This window comes from Ceratotherium simum, chromosome 27, assembly GCF_057802395.1.
Source record: "Ceratotherium simum simum isolate JZ-2026a chromosome 27, ASM5780239v1, whole genome shotgun sequence".
Taxonomy (NCBI): domain Eukaryota; kingdom Metazoa; phylum Chordata; class Mammalia; order Perissodactyla; family Rhinocerotidae; genus Ceratotherium; species Ceratotherium simum.
In genome coordinates this window covers 9,467,907-9,487,123 of record NC_141926.1, presented here as the reverse complement: position 1 = coordinate 9,487,123, position 19,217 = coordinate 9,467,907, and the positions used below count along the sequence as shown (strand labels likewise).

Below are 19,217 nucleotides of genomic sequence, written 5' to 3'. Positions count from 1 at the left end.
GCCCCGGGGCCCCCTGGTCAATACTGGATCACTGACTCATTGTCCTTGTCTGCAGTATTATATCTCTAAAATAGGATCCATCCACCCCTGCTCAAAAGGCTGCTCTGATGGTGGTAGTTTCTGGAACATTCTATACCGTTGGCCATCTTAAGATGGGTGAGAGGGCTCAGGTCTTGAGAATCCCTATCATCTCCTATCATGGCATTTGTGTTTGGGAGAACAACAGAAAGGTTCTCCAGGTATTGAGTCACTGGCGTCCAGGCATTGAGTCACCGGGGTCCAGGCATTGAGTCACTGGGGACCTCTCTGTAAAGATCATAACTATGGTGTTTTCTCAGAGGCCCCATCCCTGCAAAGCAGGGTCCTGTCCAACATGGACGTGACCTGTAGGCCTGCCATGGTGTCCTCTGTGGGGTGTGTCTGGAAGTAGGTGGTGTCTGAGTGTCAGGGTGGCCACCTCAGGAAATCACCCCATGTCACGTGGCTATCTGGAGTGGGCCCAAACCTTCCTGCAGGTCATGCAGCCACCCTGCCACACCTGTGGGTGGGAACCATGGGGTTAACACAGTCATCCTGGACTAGGAAGGCCAGAGACACGTTTCTGGCAATGTGAAAGAGGCCTGGCAGTGCCTGAGAGGCACAGCTCAGAGCTGATGGAGAAAGGTCAGGGTTCGAGTCCTCCTCAAGCTCACTGGAGCCGCCGTGGCTCCGGCCCTCAGCCTCTGAGTGGATGAGGCTCTCGCAGGGACCACACTCCAGACATGGCAGCTGGTCTCCCGGCTGGCCAGCCCCCTCAGGCAGCACTCGAGCATGGGCAAAGGACCTGAGGCCCCGGCTCGGGTCTGATTTAAGCTGTCTCCTTTATGAAGGATGCTGCCCAGGCCATTAGGGTCCCCCACCTCCATGGCACACCTTTTTCCTCCTTCCCTTTCCAGTTCCTCCTGCTCGAACACTCTTGGCTTTCAGCTCGAGCCTCCACTCTCTGGCCTTGTTGGAAAGTGTGGGAGACAATTCAGAGCGCTGCTTGCAAAAAGACTAATGTTTCTGTGTGTGGAGAAGGTGTGGATTGGAAGCAGAGGTCTAAGTCCTGCCCCTGGCGGGTGCATACCTGTGATACACACACCTTCCCCCCAGGTAATCCTGGAGAGGATGTCTGACCCTTTCCTTCCCTCTGCGGCAGGTGGAGCTCACAGGCAACAGTATTTATGAGTACATCCATCCTTCTGACCACGACGAGATGACGGCCGTCCTCGCGGCCCACCAGCCTCTTCACCATCACCTGCTCCAAGGTATTTCCTCCAGACGAAAAGAAAACAAGATGATGCTCTTCACTGTGACCTGAGGTCACATTTGCTTCCCGCGCTGCCAAGGGGAATCGTCACTAGGGCTGCCCAGCCAGGCCTTTCCAGCAAACACGCGGCATCCACCAAGGGGGATTTGCTTTTATGCCTCTGTCCTTTACAGCAACACTGTTGATCCCCTTTCATGTTCCAAAGACTGGGATAGGTGCTGGGTAGGAGATAAAGAAAAGTCAAGACTTCTTCCCTAATGTGCTCTGGCTTCAGAATTCCAGCAACACAGGTCTACACCTGGGCTTCTTAACCAAAGGGTCCAAGGATAGAACTCAGGGGGTCCGTGAAACTGCATGGGGAAACTTACATCTTTATTCTCTCTCGTTGAAATTTATCATTCCCTTTGCTTATAGGTTGTAGTCAATAAGCCATCTTACTATCAGTAGTACCTGTGACTTGGCCAACAAGGGAAATCATAGACATTTTTTTACCACATTACAGTTGTTGCAGGTATTTAAACATACGGTTTGTGCTACTTCGAAATTTGAGGAGTTATCAGGCCTGCTCTTGGATCTTGTTATTCAGTGTGTTAGTAAAGCAGCACGTTTGTAACCACATCACCACTTGTTTTAATATTTTGATAACTGGTTTTCAATACAGTTGGTTCCATGTGTAATCTCATATATTTTATTTTATGCACTTAAAAAGGTTATCCTGAGCAGGGATCTGTAGGATTTGTGGCCTGGCACAAACCGGTTAAGAAGCCCTGGTCTAGACAGAGGCAGGTCCCTCCCACTAGCCTGGCTCCATCCGGGGACACGAGCCTCTTCCTGACGGTCCCATCATTTAACACATATTGATTGAGTCCCTACTGTGGTGTTAGGGCAGGTGTGGTGTGACTGTCGGTGGAGGATGTGGAGCACATCATTACACAAATGACTCTAAATTGCAATTTCGATACACGCTAGGAAGACACAGAAGAACTTATTCCAGGGGCCCTGGCCTTGGAACTCCCTCTGACAGTCCGATAAGACTAACTAGCATGTTGACCAATGGGTCTCTTGTCTACTTTGGATTATGGTATCCCAACTTGGCCAAAATTCCCCAGTGGGACAAAATGCAAAAGAAGAAACTTCAAGAGTGATGAGAATGGGGTAGCCAACCAGAGAAAAAATTGAGTTCCACTCTTACTGCTTCCTCCCGGGAAGGGTCAGTCTAAGGGTAGGAGGAGCGAATACAGAACAGCACGCTCAGTTTTAAACCCCTTGCAGATACAGCTCTGTGGCCCCTGAGTTCTAGCTCCAGAAATAGTCACTGTGAGTCTAATTGTTCCTTCCCAAGGAGAGAGACTGGTAGGTTGGTTTCTGAGATGACATGGGGGGCTTAGCTGGTGCTAAGGTCTGTGGTTCCTAAGTCTTTGGAAATGGTCTGGCTGCATAAATGAAGATGAATAAGACTCTGAAGAAGAAATTTCTAGCAAAATGAGGGCTAGGAGAGAACACTGCATCTGAATCTAATTCTTTAACTGCAGGGTTGTTTAAAGCTGGACCAAGACAGCAGGAGTCTTAGAGAATTCCTCAGAACATTGTGGTGTTATTGTTTTAAAAAATTACACAGTGTGGTAATTGCATGAGACTAGGCTTTCTCCCATTATCTCTGGTTTTATTTTACCGTTCCATGTCATAGCCCTAAAAAGAGTGTTTAGGGGCCGGCCCGGTGGGGTAGCGGTTAAGTGTGCGTGCTCCGCTTTGGCGGCCCGAGGGTTCGCAGGTTCGGATCCCGGGCGCGTACTGACGCACCGCTTGGCAAGCCATGCTGTGGCGGCGTCCCATATAAAGTGGAAGAAGATGGGCACAGATGTTAGCCCAGGCCCAGTCTTCCTCAGCAAAAAAAAAAAAAAAGAAAAAAGAGGAGGATTGGCATTGGATGTTAGCTCAGGGCTGATCTTCCTTACAAAAAAAAAGAAGTGTTTAGAAAAATGACAGCAAATGAATCGTGAGAATATCATGAGACCCTTCCATCCCCGGTTTCTGTGGGGTTCAAGTCTGAGGTGTAGCGACAGGACAAGAGGAGAAGTAAAAAGATCTAGGAGAGTTGGGGTCGCCCGCTGAGTCATCTCCACAGCCAACCGAGTGTGCAGGGTTTGAGGGTCACAGGTGCTCGGTTTTTTCCCCAATTTCTCATCTGCAGAGTTGGTTTTCTGTGTCTGAACTGGTCCCATTGTTTTATAGTAATTGTGTGAGAAATGGGCTCTCCCCAAAACTGGATGGTTAGTTACCAGGGATGTTTTTTAGACCTGAGTGCTTATCTGGAAGCGGGGCGGGTAGGCAGCCATGTTAACGGGAAGCCCTATGCCCCACAGACCCCAGCCTGCTGCAGAGGAATTGTGGGTAAACATGGCAGCTTGCCCAACTGGGGGAAGCGGGGGCCTCGGAGGCGATTCCCTGGCTTTCACCAGGCAGGGCCCTCAGGGAGGGGTGGAAGGCCTTGCCTCCATTCCTAGTGGTAACCTTCCTTTAAAAATTAATTTATTAACCACCATCAAATGGCTGTTTATATAGGGTGGAGTGACCTCACCCTCACCCGGGGGTGCAGACACTTTGCCATTCCTGCCTCAGAGAGCTGGTGTGCGCTCACTGAAGAGAGGGTTTCCTTAGGGGACTTGTGAGGAGACTGAGTGGGGAGGGTGAGAGCCCCTGAGAGAGGAGAGGGTGGTCCGTCCAGGGCTAGGAGAGTGAAAGCCATGATCTGGCTGAGTAGATCTGTTGGGTTCTGTTCCCCATTCCACATTGCTAGGCAGTCTCGGTGCCCACGGGCACAGCTGGCAGGAGATGCCCTGGGGCTGGCTCCCTCTGCTGGAGAAAGCGGCTGCCCTGGTGACTTTTACTCAGAATCTACCACCTGAGGGAAATCAGATGCTTCTGGGCCTTCCTGGCAGGCTCGGCCACCTGCTCCAGGGCTGGCCAAGGCGATTCTCCTGGCACGAGGCCTCTCTGTGGCCGCCACGAGGGGACCAGGGCAGGTCGTGCACAGATTGGCATATCCCAAGTCCTTGCTCTGGCCGTGTTTCCGGCTGCCTTCCTCTGGAGCACGTGGCAGCCAGGCCAGGACCGGGCCAGTGTCCCCGCCCCACCCCGGCCCTGGCCACAGGCGGAAGCTCTCTGGGTCAGGGTCTGGGCACGCTGGGACGAGGCCTCTGGCTGCCTGATCTGGTCCTCAGAGTTTGTGGATGCTGTTGGGATCAAGATGGGAACATCATGGGGCAGTTTGCCAATCTAACCTCACTCCTGCTTTCAGAGTATGAGATAGAGAGGTCCTTCTTTCTTCGAATGAAGTGTGTCTTGGCGAAAAGAAACGCGGGCCTGACATGCAGCGGATACAAGGTACAAGGAGCGGAGGGCGGGTGGGAGAGAAGGAGAAGGCGGCGGCGGGTCTCACTGTGTTTTATATTTTGCTTCACACTCAAGAACATCAGCAGACAGGAGGGCACGGGTACCCAAACATGTCACACCACCTACTGTAGAACTTTCTATTAATGCTGCTCGCAAGGCAAGTGTGAGAGCTGGTGTTTGACAAGGGTATTCCAGGCAGACAGGATTTCATCATATGAGACCAGGAATAAATGTGGCTCAGGGTAGAATTTTACCTTGGCAGCTACAGGTTCTACTGTGCACACAGGTCAGTCCCACGGGAACAGCCGTCCCTAGAGTTTACTGAGAATCCATATTCCAGGGCGGGATCCTGGGGGCGGCAGTGAGTATTCAGAGCGCAGAAATGTCGCTCTTGCCTTCGGAAGGTGCGGCCAAATCCAGTGATGATGACGATGATGTGCGTGACAGTAATAATAGAGCCCACTCTGAGCGCAAAGTAGGGTTTCATCTGGAGCCTCTTGTTTAGTTTAATCAATAGTCATAGCAGCCCTCTGAGGGGAGTATTATGGCTCCATTCTTAATCAGGGACACGAGCTGAGAAGGAGAAGGACCAGCAGAAAGGCACACAGGCCAAGGGGCAGAGCTGGACCTCCGAGCCCGGCCCTCGCTGCTCCTAGCTGCATTTCTCTGCCAGACACGCTGCTTGCTCTGGCTAACTCCAGAATCTAGGAGTGGGTCACCTAAAGACCCATGGACCACCCTGTGACTCAGCATCAGTCAGTCGCACCCAGACCCCAGATGGAGGGGCAGGTTGGGGGAAGTCCACGCTGAGTACCCCTTTCAACGCTTCCCACCCCTCTCTGAAGCTCCCCACCCTTCTCCCAGGACTCTGCGCTTTGCTGTTTCTCCCGCCTCAGAGGAAAGAGGTCATGTGTCCATCACTCTGGAGCTGGAGACTGGAGGCAAATGGGAGCCTTTGTGCAGTAGTATTTGCCTGTTAGAGAAGTGGGGCGGGTTGGGTGAAGAGGCGTGACAGTTTTGAGCCTCTGTACCTTTGTCCTCTCTGGAATGCCCCTCCCCTCCCCCCCATCCCAGGGGCTGCCTTCCCCTCAGCCTCCTCCCCATCCCAGGCTCTGCCTTCCCCTCAGCCTCCTCCCCATCCCAGGCTCTGCCTTCCCCTCAGCCTCCTCCCCATCCCAGGCTCTGCCTTCCCCTCAGCCTCCTCCCCATCCCAGGCTCTGCCTTCCCCTCAGCCTCCTCCCCATCCCAGGCTCTGCCTTCCCCTCAGCCTCCTCCCCATCCCAGGCTCTGCCTTCCCCTCAGCCTCCTCCCCATCCCAGGCTCTGCCTTCCCCTCAGCCTCCTCCCCATCTCTAGGGTTTGCCTTCCCTCAGCCTCTCCTCAGTCCCCTCCTTTGAGCCCCACTCTGAGCTCTTCTCTTTGACTTTACCTCACTGTTTTATAGTTTAGGGGATTCCTTTCTTATTGCTGTCCCAGACTCTAAGCCTCTTTGGGACAGGGTTGGGGAACCCCAGCACCATCCTGCACCCAGTAGACATTCTTCAGGAGACTTGGGTCCTGAGTTGTTTCTGCCACTTATTAACTTGTCTGTCTAATCTTAAGGAAAACACATCACCTACCTTGTCCTCAGTTTCCTCATCAGTAGAGGAAAAATCCTCAATAGACTAGAAGGATTTTAAGATTTGATCCAGCTCTAAAGACTGTGAACACATTCAGAAATCCTAGAGAAAAGTTTTTGGAAAGTGAATTTAAGACTTTGGCTCTTCATCACGGCTGTTATAAAGATCATGATCCTTTCAAGATTTTAGTGACTGTAACTTGTGGAAATGCTTCAGATATTGAGGCTCAAGGCTGTACAAATCGTCCTGTTTGACATTTGGAACATTATCCATTCTCTCCTCTATGGCGTTTGGCTATGATAATTAGAAGTGTTTCTACAGAGCCACTTTGGCTTATTGTTTATTACAAAGGGATAAAATCTTGAATTGTAAATAAAATTAAAATACATTAACAACAAAGACTTTTATTTGATTCAACTGAAAGAATTCTTAATTTACTGGAGTGATATAGCTTGTCAAGTGATATAGGTCAAGTTAACAGATGTCAAATTCAATCCCATTGGAAGATGATGTGCACTGTGGTTGCTGAAGTGAGCATTATGGAACGATGGTCAGCTCCCCAAAATGCCTTTGCTGTGCCAACTAATTGCAACTTGGCAGTGAGTTAATTATGTATAAATCCATCATATATTAGAGACCCTTAACTTGTGGAGTTAGTGGAATATAGTCAATCGGATATGACAACCCTTATATTTTATTACGATACTGTTTCCTAAGAAAGAAGCACAGCTTCATTTCTTCTGAGCAATGAATAACGCATTTGGGCACACAGCTCAGAGGAGGGTGGGCTGGAGAATATTCCAGCACATTCAAGAACATGAGCAGGCCGAGAGCCGGGAGGAGCGGGTGCCAGTCTAACACCTGCGTCGCCAGTGGCTGACCCTGCCCTCTGCTTTCCCAGGTCATCCACTGCAGCGGTTACTTGAAGATCAGGCAGTATATGCTGGACATGTCCCTATACGACTCCTGTTACCAGATCGTGGGGCTGGTGGCCGTGGGCCAGTCGCTGCCGCCCAGCGCCATCACGGAGATCAAGCTTCACAGCAACATGTTCATGTTCAGGGCCAGCCTCGACCTGAAGCTGATATTCCTGGATTCCAGGTGAGTTTGCACCTGCTGCTGCTGCAGAGTTCCGGAAGATACCGATGGTGGAAAGTGGCCCTTGAAATCCACACAATTAAGGTAAAACGTAACAAAGAATGAGTCGTCCTAGGAATGCGAATTAGAAAGGGATTTAGAGAAACCAAGTCATGAACTGAAAGAATTAATGTCAGCCTTAGTACTTACGGAGTAGGCAGCTTCTCTAGCTTATGGGTATTTGTTTCATTTATTTATATTTTCATCATCTCACTGGAGTTTGAACTGGAAATATGTTGGGAGCACAAGTTAGCCTCTTTGGAAAGCCCACAATGTCAGGCTTCTCCCTCGTATCTCTGTCAAGTTGGTAGGACTTTAAAACACATGGAAGGTTTCCACACTGAGGAGTGTCTGTGGCGGGGAGGCCTTCCACCTTGGGCTGGTGGGAAGCCATTCAAGCTGTGACAGCCACGGCAGGGCTGAGGCTGGAGCAGAGAAGTGGCCTTTCCTGGGGAAGCTATGACCACAAGCTCAGCAGGTGCCCTGTCTGGGTCTGGGCTGGGAGGGTGAGGCTGCACTGTCCCCAGAACCGCCTCTCCCAACCGTCCTTTCCTCTCCTACTTGGGGATTCTCGCCAACTTGAGATTCTCTTCAGAGAGAGAAGGGAGATCAGATGAGGCAGAAGCGCTGATTCCTTGTTACCTAGGCCTGGCGAAGCCAGCTTGGGAGGGGAGGTTTGTGCTGGAGCTGCCCTGGCCCATCCTCCAGGGCAGGCCCCGCCCGCTCTGGAACCACAGGGCTGTCAGGAAAGATGACATTAGGTCATAGATGTGAAGCATTTGTAAAAGTAAAAAGCCCGATATGCCTGCAATGTGAGTCCCTTTGCCTCTTGGCCCCTTAGAAGTTTCCTCAGCTGTACAGACAAGAATAAGCATTCAGAGACGCCAGTCCTGACTTTTGGTGTGTGTGGCTGACCTTTCTTTGAGAAAGGATAGAGATATGTATTTGTTTTTTTTTTTTTTTTTTTAAAGATTTTATTTATTTTATTTTTTCCCCCCAAAGCCCCAGTAGACAGTTGTATGTCATAGCTGCACATCCTTCTAGTTGCTGTATGTGGGACTCGGCCTCAGGATGGACGGAGAAGTGGTACCTCGATGCGCACCCGGGATCCGAACCCGGGCCACCAGCATCGCAGCGCGTGCACTTAACCACCAAGCCACAGGGCCGGCCCTAGATATGTATTTGTTTTCTGTATGTTCCAAAGCTAGGATTTATTGATTCTCTTTTTTTTTTTTCAATTTTTCATTGTGGTAAAATATACATAACATAAAATTGAGCATTTTAACTGTTTATTGGAGAAAAACAAAGACACAAGTTAGTCTAGTTCATCATTCATGTACCTTAGAACCAGCCAAAGGTAGAGAAATGACAAAAGTTGGTATCACAGAGTTGCCATTATGCTCCCAGAAACTCCAAGCAAAGAGTTAATATAACTCTTCAGGGGAAGGATGCCAGCTCCTCTTGGGATGGCCAAACGCTGCCGAGTGCCATTTGCCCACAGTGACAATGGGGTGACCTGCAGGGAGAGGAGCCCTGGGCTAGCCTGCTGCCTCGAAGCCTGGGGCGGGTGCGGTGATGAGAAGTGATGGCACACCATCAGAGGAGTTCTTTCCAGATTCAGGAGCCACTTCTAAAAGTAGACTGAAAGAAAACCTGCTGTCCAAGTTCATTATTTTAGAAATTTAGGAGGATATGACTGGTTTCTGCTGTGTTTTCCCTCCTAGTTTTTCTTTGGCTATTCTAGCAAAACCCCCTAAGACCTGGTGAATTCTTTAGAGGAGGAAAGAGGGGTTCTCCCCAGAGGACAGATTTCAGGTCTTCTCAAGTTGTTCAATCCCCACAGCTTTGAAACGCGAGGGGCAGATGGAGGGCTTTACAGAAGAGGGTACATGAAGTTAGATCAGAGGCCAGACTGCTCCTGAAGGGAGCCTCAGACATGGGCTTTCTCAAATGCCAACATTCCTCTACTTCAGGGTGTCAGGGCCGTGCCTCTGAAGTGAGTAGAAAAGAAAGATGGTGATCTTGAGGAAGACTTCCTGTCTCCAGAGAATACTCTGCAGTTCTTCCTGCTAAGTACCAGGAAGAAGCTTCTAGCAAAGACTTGAGCTTTCTGAGCTCCAGTCATCTAGGAGGTGCTTGAGGGGGTCAGAATTGCGCTGGAGAATTCTTCACTCTGGTCTTTGGTCTGTTGCAGCTCTATGGTCTTTGAAAGGTCACCCGGCTGGCCCAGCACTGGGAGGTCAGCAGAATGACCCGGCGGGGTGGGAGATGTCAGCTCCTACATTTGAACCCAGGAGCCATGGCGTAGGGTTGGCCTGAAGCCCAGCAGCCCCAAAGTCACGGGGCTGGGATGGCAGGCCTTGCACCATCAGGACCTCACAGCTCAGTGTAATCCCAGACACAGCTGAACTCGGCATAACCTGAAATTTGGTTCACAGGGGTTTTGTGGTATTTCACTTTGAAACCGTAGCTGGTTCCTTTGCTAAGGATGGGTGAACCGAGCGATGTTTGGGGTTTGGCAAATCCCTCTGACAGGTCTTCAGACACTAGAGGGTTAGAAAAAACAGGGAGAGCATGCTGCCAAACCCTTCTCTTCCCCTTTAATTTTTAAAGCCAGTGTGTACTTTGATGAGAAACTTAATACATGTGTTTCTGATTCATTTACACGTTGGGGGCTGCTGTTCTGTAACTTTACATCCAGAGGGTCTGGGAAGCCTCTTTCATCCCCCCACCGTAGAGATGCCTGGTTTTCTTTTGAGGGGAAGCCAGACATCTCAGTTTTCCTGCCACACAGAGTCAGACTCTGATGGGGCCTGAAGTTCTAGGTGGCCTTTAGACAAGTCCCCCGAGCCCTGAAAGGCTCTGGCCTGCACGAGTTCACTTTCCACCCACCTTGAGCCCCCTCTCCTTCCTGCCCTGGAGGAACACCATGGAAATGTGTACACCAAATAGTGAGCGATTCCAGGGAAATATGAGGCTCTCAGAGATTTACGACCCGAAGCCCCTGAAGAACTCAACTGAAAGGGGAGCGGGTTAAGGAATGAAAGTGAGGTCAAGTTTCCCCTTTTAATTTACAGCTAACGTTTCAGATCCGGGCCAGCAGGGCCCCTGGTCCGGGCCGTCCTCTGTCCCCACCCCTCGCCCCCTAGCACTGACTTCTCACCATAGCCTCACCTCCTTTGGAATCCCTTCTTGTCCCCCTCTTTCATCTGTTCTTGCACATCTGTCACCAACACGTTTGGGCCACCTCCTCCAAGGGCATGGTTCCCAGCCCAGTTGCCCAAGGCCTGGGAACTGATACCATTGCCACATGCAGTTTTCACCTACGGACGGAGTGATCCAAATGCTGGTGATGATGTGGTCTTGGGTGTTGAGAGCCACTTTTCTTCAAAGAGCTGAAGTGGGAAATTAATATGCCTGGGGCTTGATGAGAATAAAGGGGGAGTAATGTCATGTAAGCACTGGGAACATGCTTCCATTTCCATAGCGAGCTTAAGGTTTACTTTCTAGTCACAATATTTTGGGGTATTATTATACTATTGTCTGGGGGCTCTAAAACAATCCTCCACTGATATGAGGCTTAAACGTCTCCAGTTATTCCATAATTCCCATCAGTAGGAATCGCCCAACCAGAGCATCATGCCGAGACCAACCGTGCCAATTAACAGTGTCCAGTGTGGAATGGAGACGTAAAGGCTCACACGCTCAATAGCCAGGATGTAGAAACAACGCAAGTGTCCATCAGAGGATGAATGGATAAACAAAATGTGCTATCTACATAGAATATTATTCAGCCATAAAAAGGAATGATGTTCTGACACATGCTACGGCACGGATGAACCTTGAAGACATTATGCTAAGTAAGAGAAGCCAGACCCAAAGGGACAAATATTGTATGATTGCACTTAGATGAAACATCTGGAATAGACAAATTCATAGAGACAGACAGTGGAATGGTGGTTGCCAGGGGCTGGAGGGAGGGGGAAATGGGGTTATCATTTAATGGGGAGAGAGTTTCTGTTTGGGATGATGAAAAAGTTCTGGAAATGGAAGTGGTGATGGTTACATAACATTGTGAAGGTAGTTATTGCCACTGAATTGTACTCTTGAAAATGGTTAAAATGGGGGCCGGCCTGGTGGCCTAGTGATTAAGTTTGCATGCTCCACTTCGGCAGCCCAGGGTTCAGAGGTTCAGATCCTGGGTGCAGACCAACGCAGCATTCATCAAGCCATGCTATGGTGGCGTCCCACATATAAAGTAGAGGAAGATGGGCACAGATGTTAGCCCAGGGCAAATCTTCCTCAGCAAAAAGAGAAGGATTGGAAATGGATGTTAGCTTAGGGCTAATCTTCCTCATACACACACACAAAAATGGTTAAAATGGTAAAGTTTATGTTATGCATATTTTACCACAATAATTTAAAAAAAAATTCACACGGGACTGTCCTCCCCAAACCCCCAGAGAATGGGTTCTTTCTTGCCTTGGCAGCTTTCTCCCACTATAGGTATCAAAGTTCACTCTCAAGCATCCTCAGATAAGCTTCACCTTGAAAAGGGATAAAATTTGCAGCCATCGCAAACATTCTTCTAGCCAGTGGTTTCAGAAGAACATTCCTGCTTATGAATAGTGCTACATCCTGCCCTGCGCTACAGTTCAAAGACTTTTTTCTTGTAAAAAAGATCACTCTCAGTTTCCAAAATCAACATGGATTTAAAAGCCTTTTAGAAAAGGCTGCCCCCAGCCTTTTAGCTCTTGATTAGTTGGCAAGACCGATATTAATTTAAAGGAAAGGCAATCTGCAGAGCAGTGTAATTCACAGAGCCGCCCTGCTCCCCCAGGGTGACAGAGCTGACTGGGTACGAGCCGCAGGACCTGATCGAGAAGACCCTCTACCATCACGTCCACGGCTGCGACATGTTCCACCTCCGCTATGCACACCACCTCTGTGAGTACCACGCTCACCCGGGGGGTGGGGGGAGCGTCCCTTTTGTGGCACAATAATCGCCCACAGTGTACACACGAGTCTTAAACCTCAAGTGTGACCCTGTCCGCCCCTTGCTTAAGGACAGCTACTTGCTGTCATTCCTCAAACATTCAAGCTCACGCTCCCAATGAAACGCTGGCAGGTGCGGGATGGCGCAGAAGTTGCTGGATTCTAGATTGTGGATTTGGAACCTAAATTTCTGTCTGACATCTGGACGCCAGTGGCAAATAACGGCAACAGCAGTAGAAGAACCCACACTTACAGAGCCCTTACCACTGCCAGGCGCTAGTTTAAGTGATTGAATATATTACCAACACAGTGAGGGAGAGTCTCTTGTTCATGACGCTCCTTTTGCTGTTGAGGATGCTGAGGTTCAGAGAGGTGAAGCCACTTGCCCATAGTCACACAGCGAGGCGGCGGCAGAACTGGGAGCCAAACCCAAGTAGCATCCAGCCTCCGACCACTGTCCACCATCTGGGAAACTCAGGGGAGACCCCAGGTTCCCACGTTGGGAGAAGTCAGCATGGAAAGAGTGAACAAACAGTATTCGATTTGCCAACAGAGGCAATTTGGGGAACATCTGGATTGGGGGGGTTCTAGTCACCGAAATGTTTAAAAGAAGTGACGCTTTTCTTCTAGAATCCAAATTGAGGCAATGAATAATTGGGTTGGAGTGGAATAGCTCATCCTCCCACCATCTAGCCCCGCCATGCCCATGGCTGGTCCAGCGTGCTTGTTAAGGTGGTGCAGATGGTGGGAGGAGCCGGATGGCATGTCCTCTGTTCGTGCTCTGCTGTGCGCTGACCAAGAGGCACTAGAGGACAAGCTGCTGGTGTCGAGTTGGAGGTGGACGGTGGGTCCAGGGGCTGCTCGATCCTCGGCCACGTTGTCTGCTTGGCAGTTCAGTGTTGACTGGGACCCAGTGAGCACGGCAGTTACTAGGGCACAGCTGTCCTGTTCTCCCGAGTCACTACGGGCAGCGACTGTGACAACCAGGACACGGGCTGGGCAGACGCGGACGGCTTCTTCCTGCTCCCTTTTAATTCGCAACAGTGTGGAAATGTCTCTGTGCATGGAGAGACTCAGAGTTGTGATCAGCCTTTTTATTTCTTTTTTTAAAGATAGCCAAGTCATGATCTCATACAACCATCCCTGTCCTTCTCAAAACCAACCTTGGTAGGGGAGCAACCGCCTAGCATTTGGATGGGAGCTGCAGGTCAGCGTCTCTGATCTGGGAGCTAGAACTTCTTCTTGTGCCAACAGAGTGGAAAGTGTCGATTATAGAATTAGATCTTTGGGAGACTGGGATGGGCAGGTGATGAGAGGGGAAGGTGTGCTCTGAAGCCATGAGAGAGGTCGGGAGATCGGGAGTCTGCTTCCAGAGTATGGAGTAGCACTGTGCACCACAGAAGTCTGGAAGGGAGAGCAGTGGGAATGGAGAGCCGATGTGAGGGTTCACACCTTCATACGTCCCAGAGGGCCGTTCTCTGCCACTGTCAGGGTAGAGAGGGCTGCTCTGAGAGACCCAGCCCTGGGGGTGCCCAGCCCCCTTCGTGGAGGCAGGACCATGTTTGGGAGTTTCTAGTTGAAAGGAAACCTCTGAAGTCCACGAAGCAAGAGTTGTTCAAAGCAGGGCTGCAATGTGGGAAATTAGGCCTCAAAGCACGGAGAAAGAAAACATAGGGAATTAAGTCTTCATTTTAGATAGCATTTCTTCTCTCTCACACTGCCTGGCTAACAGAGGGTAGCAGGGATTTTTTTCAGAGGCAATAAATACAGTTTGTGTTTTGAAAATGTAATGAGGGCCACAGTGATGACCAGTCGGAGGCTCCTGTCCCCCAACATGGACTGGATACTTTTCATGTGTCCACTCTGACCGTTTGTCAGTGCAGGGAGCTGGGCTGCTCTGTGTGCATCTCCCAGGTGAGCGAAGCGAGGCTCAGAGGTGGGGTGACGTGTGGGAGGGCAGTAGCCAGGGTAGGCAGGACTAGAGCAGTTCCCGCCACACGATGGGTCTTAAATGTGGAGATGTGGGCCAATCTTTGTCCACCGGGAGCCCCAATCTTCCCCAGCTCATCTGGCTTATGAAACCTACAAGGAAATTTGATTTGAGAGGTCTCTTGCAACTTTTATGATAAATTTGCCTTATCTCACTTGGAATTTTGAATTCCAGACATTTCCATTATCTGAGGGAACGCTGAAAGGCATACACAGTCTTCCAAGGGACACACAGAAAGGGCAGAGTGTTTAGAAACCAGAGGGAGCACGGCTTTCTTTTCCAAATGGACTAGAATTGGTAAATCAAAGAAACAGAAAACAGTGATATTGACAATGATTGCTCCTATGCCGTGACTCTGACCTTAACTATAGTCGAGAAGCCACCGCAGGGACAAGAGGCACAGAGCACACCCCGGCCAGGCTGGAGGAGGCCAGCGTGGCCTCAGCATCCCCCATGAGCCCCCAAGTCTGCCTGAGTCTCCCCTCTGCCAGCTTTCCCAGATATAAGGCGAGAGTGACCCCAAGAAACAGCTGAGGCTCTGATACACGCAGAGTTAGTCTCCCAGAGCTCAGACTTCAGCTCCAGTGTTGGACGTCCCCCTCAGGGCAGCCATGACATTAACCTGGATGTCACTTTCTCCTCCAAAGCTGGAACTTTCAGATGAAGACAGTCAACAACCAGAGCATGGTTTGGGGAGGCGGGGTCTTCATGGTGTGGAGCTGGGGCAATTTTGAAACCTCTCCATTGTGTGGTACCTGAGGCCTCACGCTCCTTCCTGGGCACAGAACTGGGGCCAGAGGGGCCAACTCCAGAAGCTGACCCTGAGCCTGGAGTTCAAGTGCAGGAGTTTATTTGGACAGTGACTGAACCATGGATGGGGAGAGAAGTGGGCCCTGGAAGGGAAGGAGCCATAAGAGGGGGGTTGTCTGGCTGGCTATTGCGGTGGGTGATCTACCCTCAATCCACCTGGGGACTCTGGGAGCCAGTGCAGGACCCCTGCCTCAGTTCTGGTGCCAAGGGGAAAGTGAGCTGAGGTATTTATACACCCGTGCCACCGGTCATCAGCTGAGGGCTGCTCTCAGCTGTGTTAATTCCTCTGCTTACCCTGCATCTGTCAGAGTGGGCTCTGCTGAAGAAAGGCCTCAGGAGGGAAATGGGGTGCACTCTGTGGTGGGGGGGTGCTGTGAGGAGGCACCGACCAGAGAGAAGCCCCTGCTCTCCACAGCCTCTCCTCAGCTCCCTCCCCTCCTTGGCCTCCAGGCTGCATGAAGGCATTCTCCAGCCAGCCCTCCCTCCACAAGCTGCTCCTCGGCCCCAGCCCAGTCTGTCGTCTTTGCCTTGCACACATGGGTCACCTCTCTGGTGGGCCCTGTCACCCTCACTGCCCAGGGTCCCTGTTGGCTGGCCAGAGTGTCCCCCAGACCCAAGCTCCTGCCTTGTGGGGGCTGAGGAAAGCCTCCCCCATGCTCTCCAGTTCTGTTTCCACTCCCGGCTTGATGCCAATGGCTACTGCTTCTCCTCCTGGTGAGGATGGTGTCCAGCTGCAGCTCAGCCCCTCCCAGCCCCACCCAAGGACCTAAGTTCTTGTGTCGGGACAAGGCTTCACCTCATGCTGTTCAGATAGACCCGTGTGGGGACGATGTTAGCCCTCTTGGGCTGCCATAACAAAATACCACAGACTTGGTGGCTTACACAACAGAAATGTGTTCTCTCACAGTTCTGGAGGCTGGAAGTCAGAGATCAAGGTGTCAGCAGGGCTGGTTTCTTCTGATGCCTCTCTCCTTGGCTTGTGGATGGCCCTCTTCTCCCTGGTCATCCCTCTGTGCATGTCTGTGTCCTAATCTCCTCTTCTTATAAGGACACCAGTCGTATGAGATTAGGGCCCACCCCTATGACTCCATTTTACCTTAATCACCTCTTTAAAGGCCCTATCTCCAGATACAGTCACATTCTGAGGTACTGGGGATTAGGACTCTAGCATAAGAATTTTGGGGGGACACAATTCAGCCCAGAACAGGGACTTTCTTTACTATGTCTGTGTCCTCACCCAAGTAGTGGGCACAGGCCCTTTCCCACATTTTAGCTGGACAGGCTGGCTTGGGGAGGACAGGTGAGCAGTCTGTGAAGGCAAGATGCATATTTGAAATGTGACTTTTCAGTCCTATCACATAGTGCTTCGGTGACTAATGGCAGGGCTCAGGGGCCTGGCCCAAGGGAGGGCAGTGGGGCCGGGGCTTCCTCTTCCAGCCTCCTGCCCTCCAGGCTCCGCCCGGATCCCCAAAGTGGCCACTGCTGACCTGGGACTCAAGTCTTTCAATTCGATCACAACTGGAGCTGGCCTGGGGGTTGTCCCAGGAGTGTGGGCCCACAGGGCGGCCTTTGCTGCTTCCCTTCCATCTGCCACAACTGAATGCTGCTGGAGGTGGCCAGCGGCTCTGGTGACCACCCATCTGGGCCCCTCAGGACTCCAGGGCCACGGAGGAGCCTCGCCTCCTCTCACAGCGAGATGTACAGAGGGGTCTGTCTTTGCAATTGATGAGGTAACCGAGCGCAGGAACAAAGCAAACAATGGCCAACACCCGGGACCAAAGGGAGGTCACTGGACTATCTTCCAAGGCCAAGCTTTCTCCACACTAGTGTCCAAAACCAAGGAATCCCTGGAGATGGGATGAAGGGCTCTGCCAGAGGCCTAATTGGATGCAAGAAAGTGGTGATTCTGGAGAACCAAAGTCAGCCAAATGGTTTTCACACATTCTTCAAAATATTATCCTAACCGAGAGCAGGAGTCCACAGGGTCCGAAGAAAGCAGAGCCCCTAAAGAAAGAGAATTCAACACCTTCCAGGTCAGCTTCATGAGGAGACGCAGGGCCAAGCAGTCCGGTCTTTGGAGAGCACAGGCTTCCAGAGGTCGGCAAGATGGGGGCTGGGGCGGCCCTGGTACCTCGACCTCTGGGTTGGTGTGGGCCTGGGCATTTCCAGGTGAGCTCTCTGAGTCAGACTGTGCCAGGGCTTTCCCCAGAACCTTCTGTAAGGAAAAGCGAACACGGATCCTCTAGGGAATGCCTTTGACCCTCCCAGCCCGTTCCCCACTCATGGCCTTGTGGGCTGAGGGCAGGCCCGGCAGCCCTGCCAAGTGGGCGCCAGCGCATGATACAGTCACGTGGCCTCACGGAAAGGGGGCCCCGGCTGGGGCCTGCTTCCGTAGTCTCTCTGCTCTCCTTGTGAAGTGTTTGGGACACTCTTTCTTGTATGTGGGGAGCCAGCAGAGGGTCCTGAGGGTGGGCAGGGGGCAGCCTGATGCACAGGTGGGGAAGGGATCAATATCGGTAGACTTGACCATTTGTGTTGAGGACACTGGGCAGATTTCTTGAGGATGTGATGTTTTGGAAGAACCGTGGTATCCATGTGGCCAATCGTCCAAGGTAGTAGAGAATTTCACCCTACTCTCTGGGTAGGCCCGACTCCAGAGTGGGCCAAGCCCAGATCCCAAAGAAAACACAGGCCGTGTCCAACTATCAAAACATTTCAATGTCACAGAAAGGCTTCAAAGCCTGAATATGTGGTCTACAAATTTCAAGCCATAACGGTTATAACAAAATTATAGGACAGCTGGTATAGACCCATGGAGAACACACTCTAAATGACATGCAAGAGTCACAAACTCAAAATCTTAAGGGGCCAGGCATATAACATGAATGTATGAATGGGCTAGTGTAGGGCAATAGGGAGTGGTAGAGCCTGTGGCTAACAGGAGACCACATGACCCATCCAAAGGCATTCCGAGTACAACAATATGCCACCCACAAAGCATGTCTGTGGACATATGTGGTACATGGGATACCAGTTTGCAACCACTCTATAGCACCACTATGGAACAGGGACAATGGTCTTGAAATAGAAGTCAATTTGAAAGGAGTTTTAATTGACATTACAGGGGATGCTAGCTTCCACAGCTGGCCTTGCTTGCCTCTGGACTGGAAATGGATGATGGGGTTTAATTCATACACAGATCCTTTTTGGATGCTGCCCTCCAAGCAGAGTCTGGAGGTAAAGGCAGCTAGAAGTGGCTTTGTCTTGCTGACAGAGGTGTGAGGAGCCGGCACATTAAGGGGGAACCATGAGCAATGACACAGTAAATAATCCAGACAGTATAGTTCGATCTACACATTGTCCTGATCCCTGGAAGCATTCTTGGACATTTATAGATGTAGATTGTTCCCTCTGCTCAGTGCTCAAGGGGACTTGATGGGTTGGGCTCAGCCCATCTTCCATGGTCAGTGTCCCTTTGGAGACATTCCACAATGTGGCCCTTGTGGAAATTCTCCCCTAAGGTGCTTCTCTCTTTCCCAGCGCTTTCCACGTCTTACCAACCAAACTGCTTCCGGCAGCAGGTGTAGAGCGTGGGGGTGGGGGTTTGTGTTGAGGATGTGCAGGCATACTGAGATCTGCTCCCCAGAGGGGCACATGGCTTGTCTTCAATCTCACCCACTGCTCTTCCCCAAGGCCCCACCTGGCAGAGAAGACGAGAGCCAAGGGGAGCACAGGGATTGCATTTGCCATTTATCCCCATGGGGGATAGATTAGTCCTGTGGCTACCATAACAAAATACCACAAACTGCGTGGCTTCAAACAACAGAAATTTCTTCTCTCACAGTTCTGGGGGCCAGGATTCCAAAACCAAGGTGTTGGCAGGCCATGCTTCCTCTGGGGGCTCTAGGGGAGATTCTGTTCCTTGCCTCATCCAGCTTCTAGCGGCTGCTGGCATTCCTTGGTTTGTGGCTGCATCCTCCAGT

The 19,217-nt window shown here is 51.0% G+C and overlaps 1 protein-coding gene across 1 annotated transcript in view; it reads left to right on the top strand.

Moving 5' to 3' along the window:
• The window catches only part of SIM2 (SIM bHLH transcription factor 2), a 47,616-nt gene that overhangs the window by 18,979 nt on the left and 9,420 nt on the right, over positions 1-19,217 (top strand). Inside the window, 4 exon segments of the mRNA XM_087418107.1 lie at positions 1,181-1,289; positions 4,590-4,675; positions 7,204-7,403; positions 12,280-12,386. Coding sequence (XP_087274233.1) covers positions 1,181-1,289; positions 4,590-4,675; positions 7,204-7,403; positions 12,280-12,386 — 502 coding nt within the window.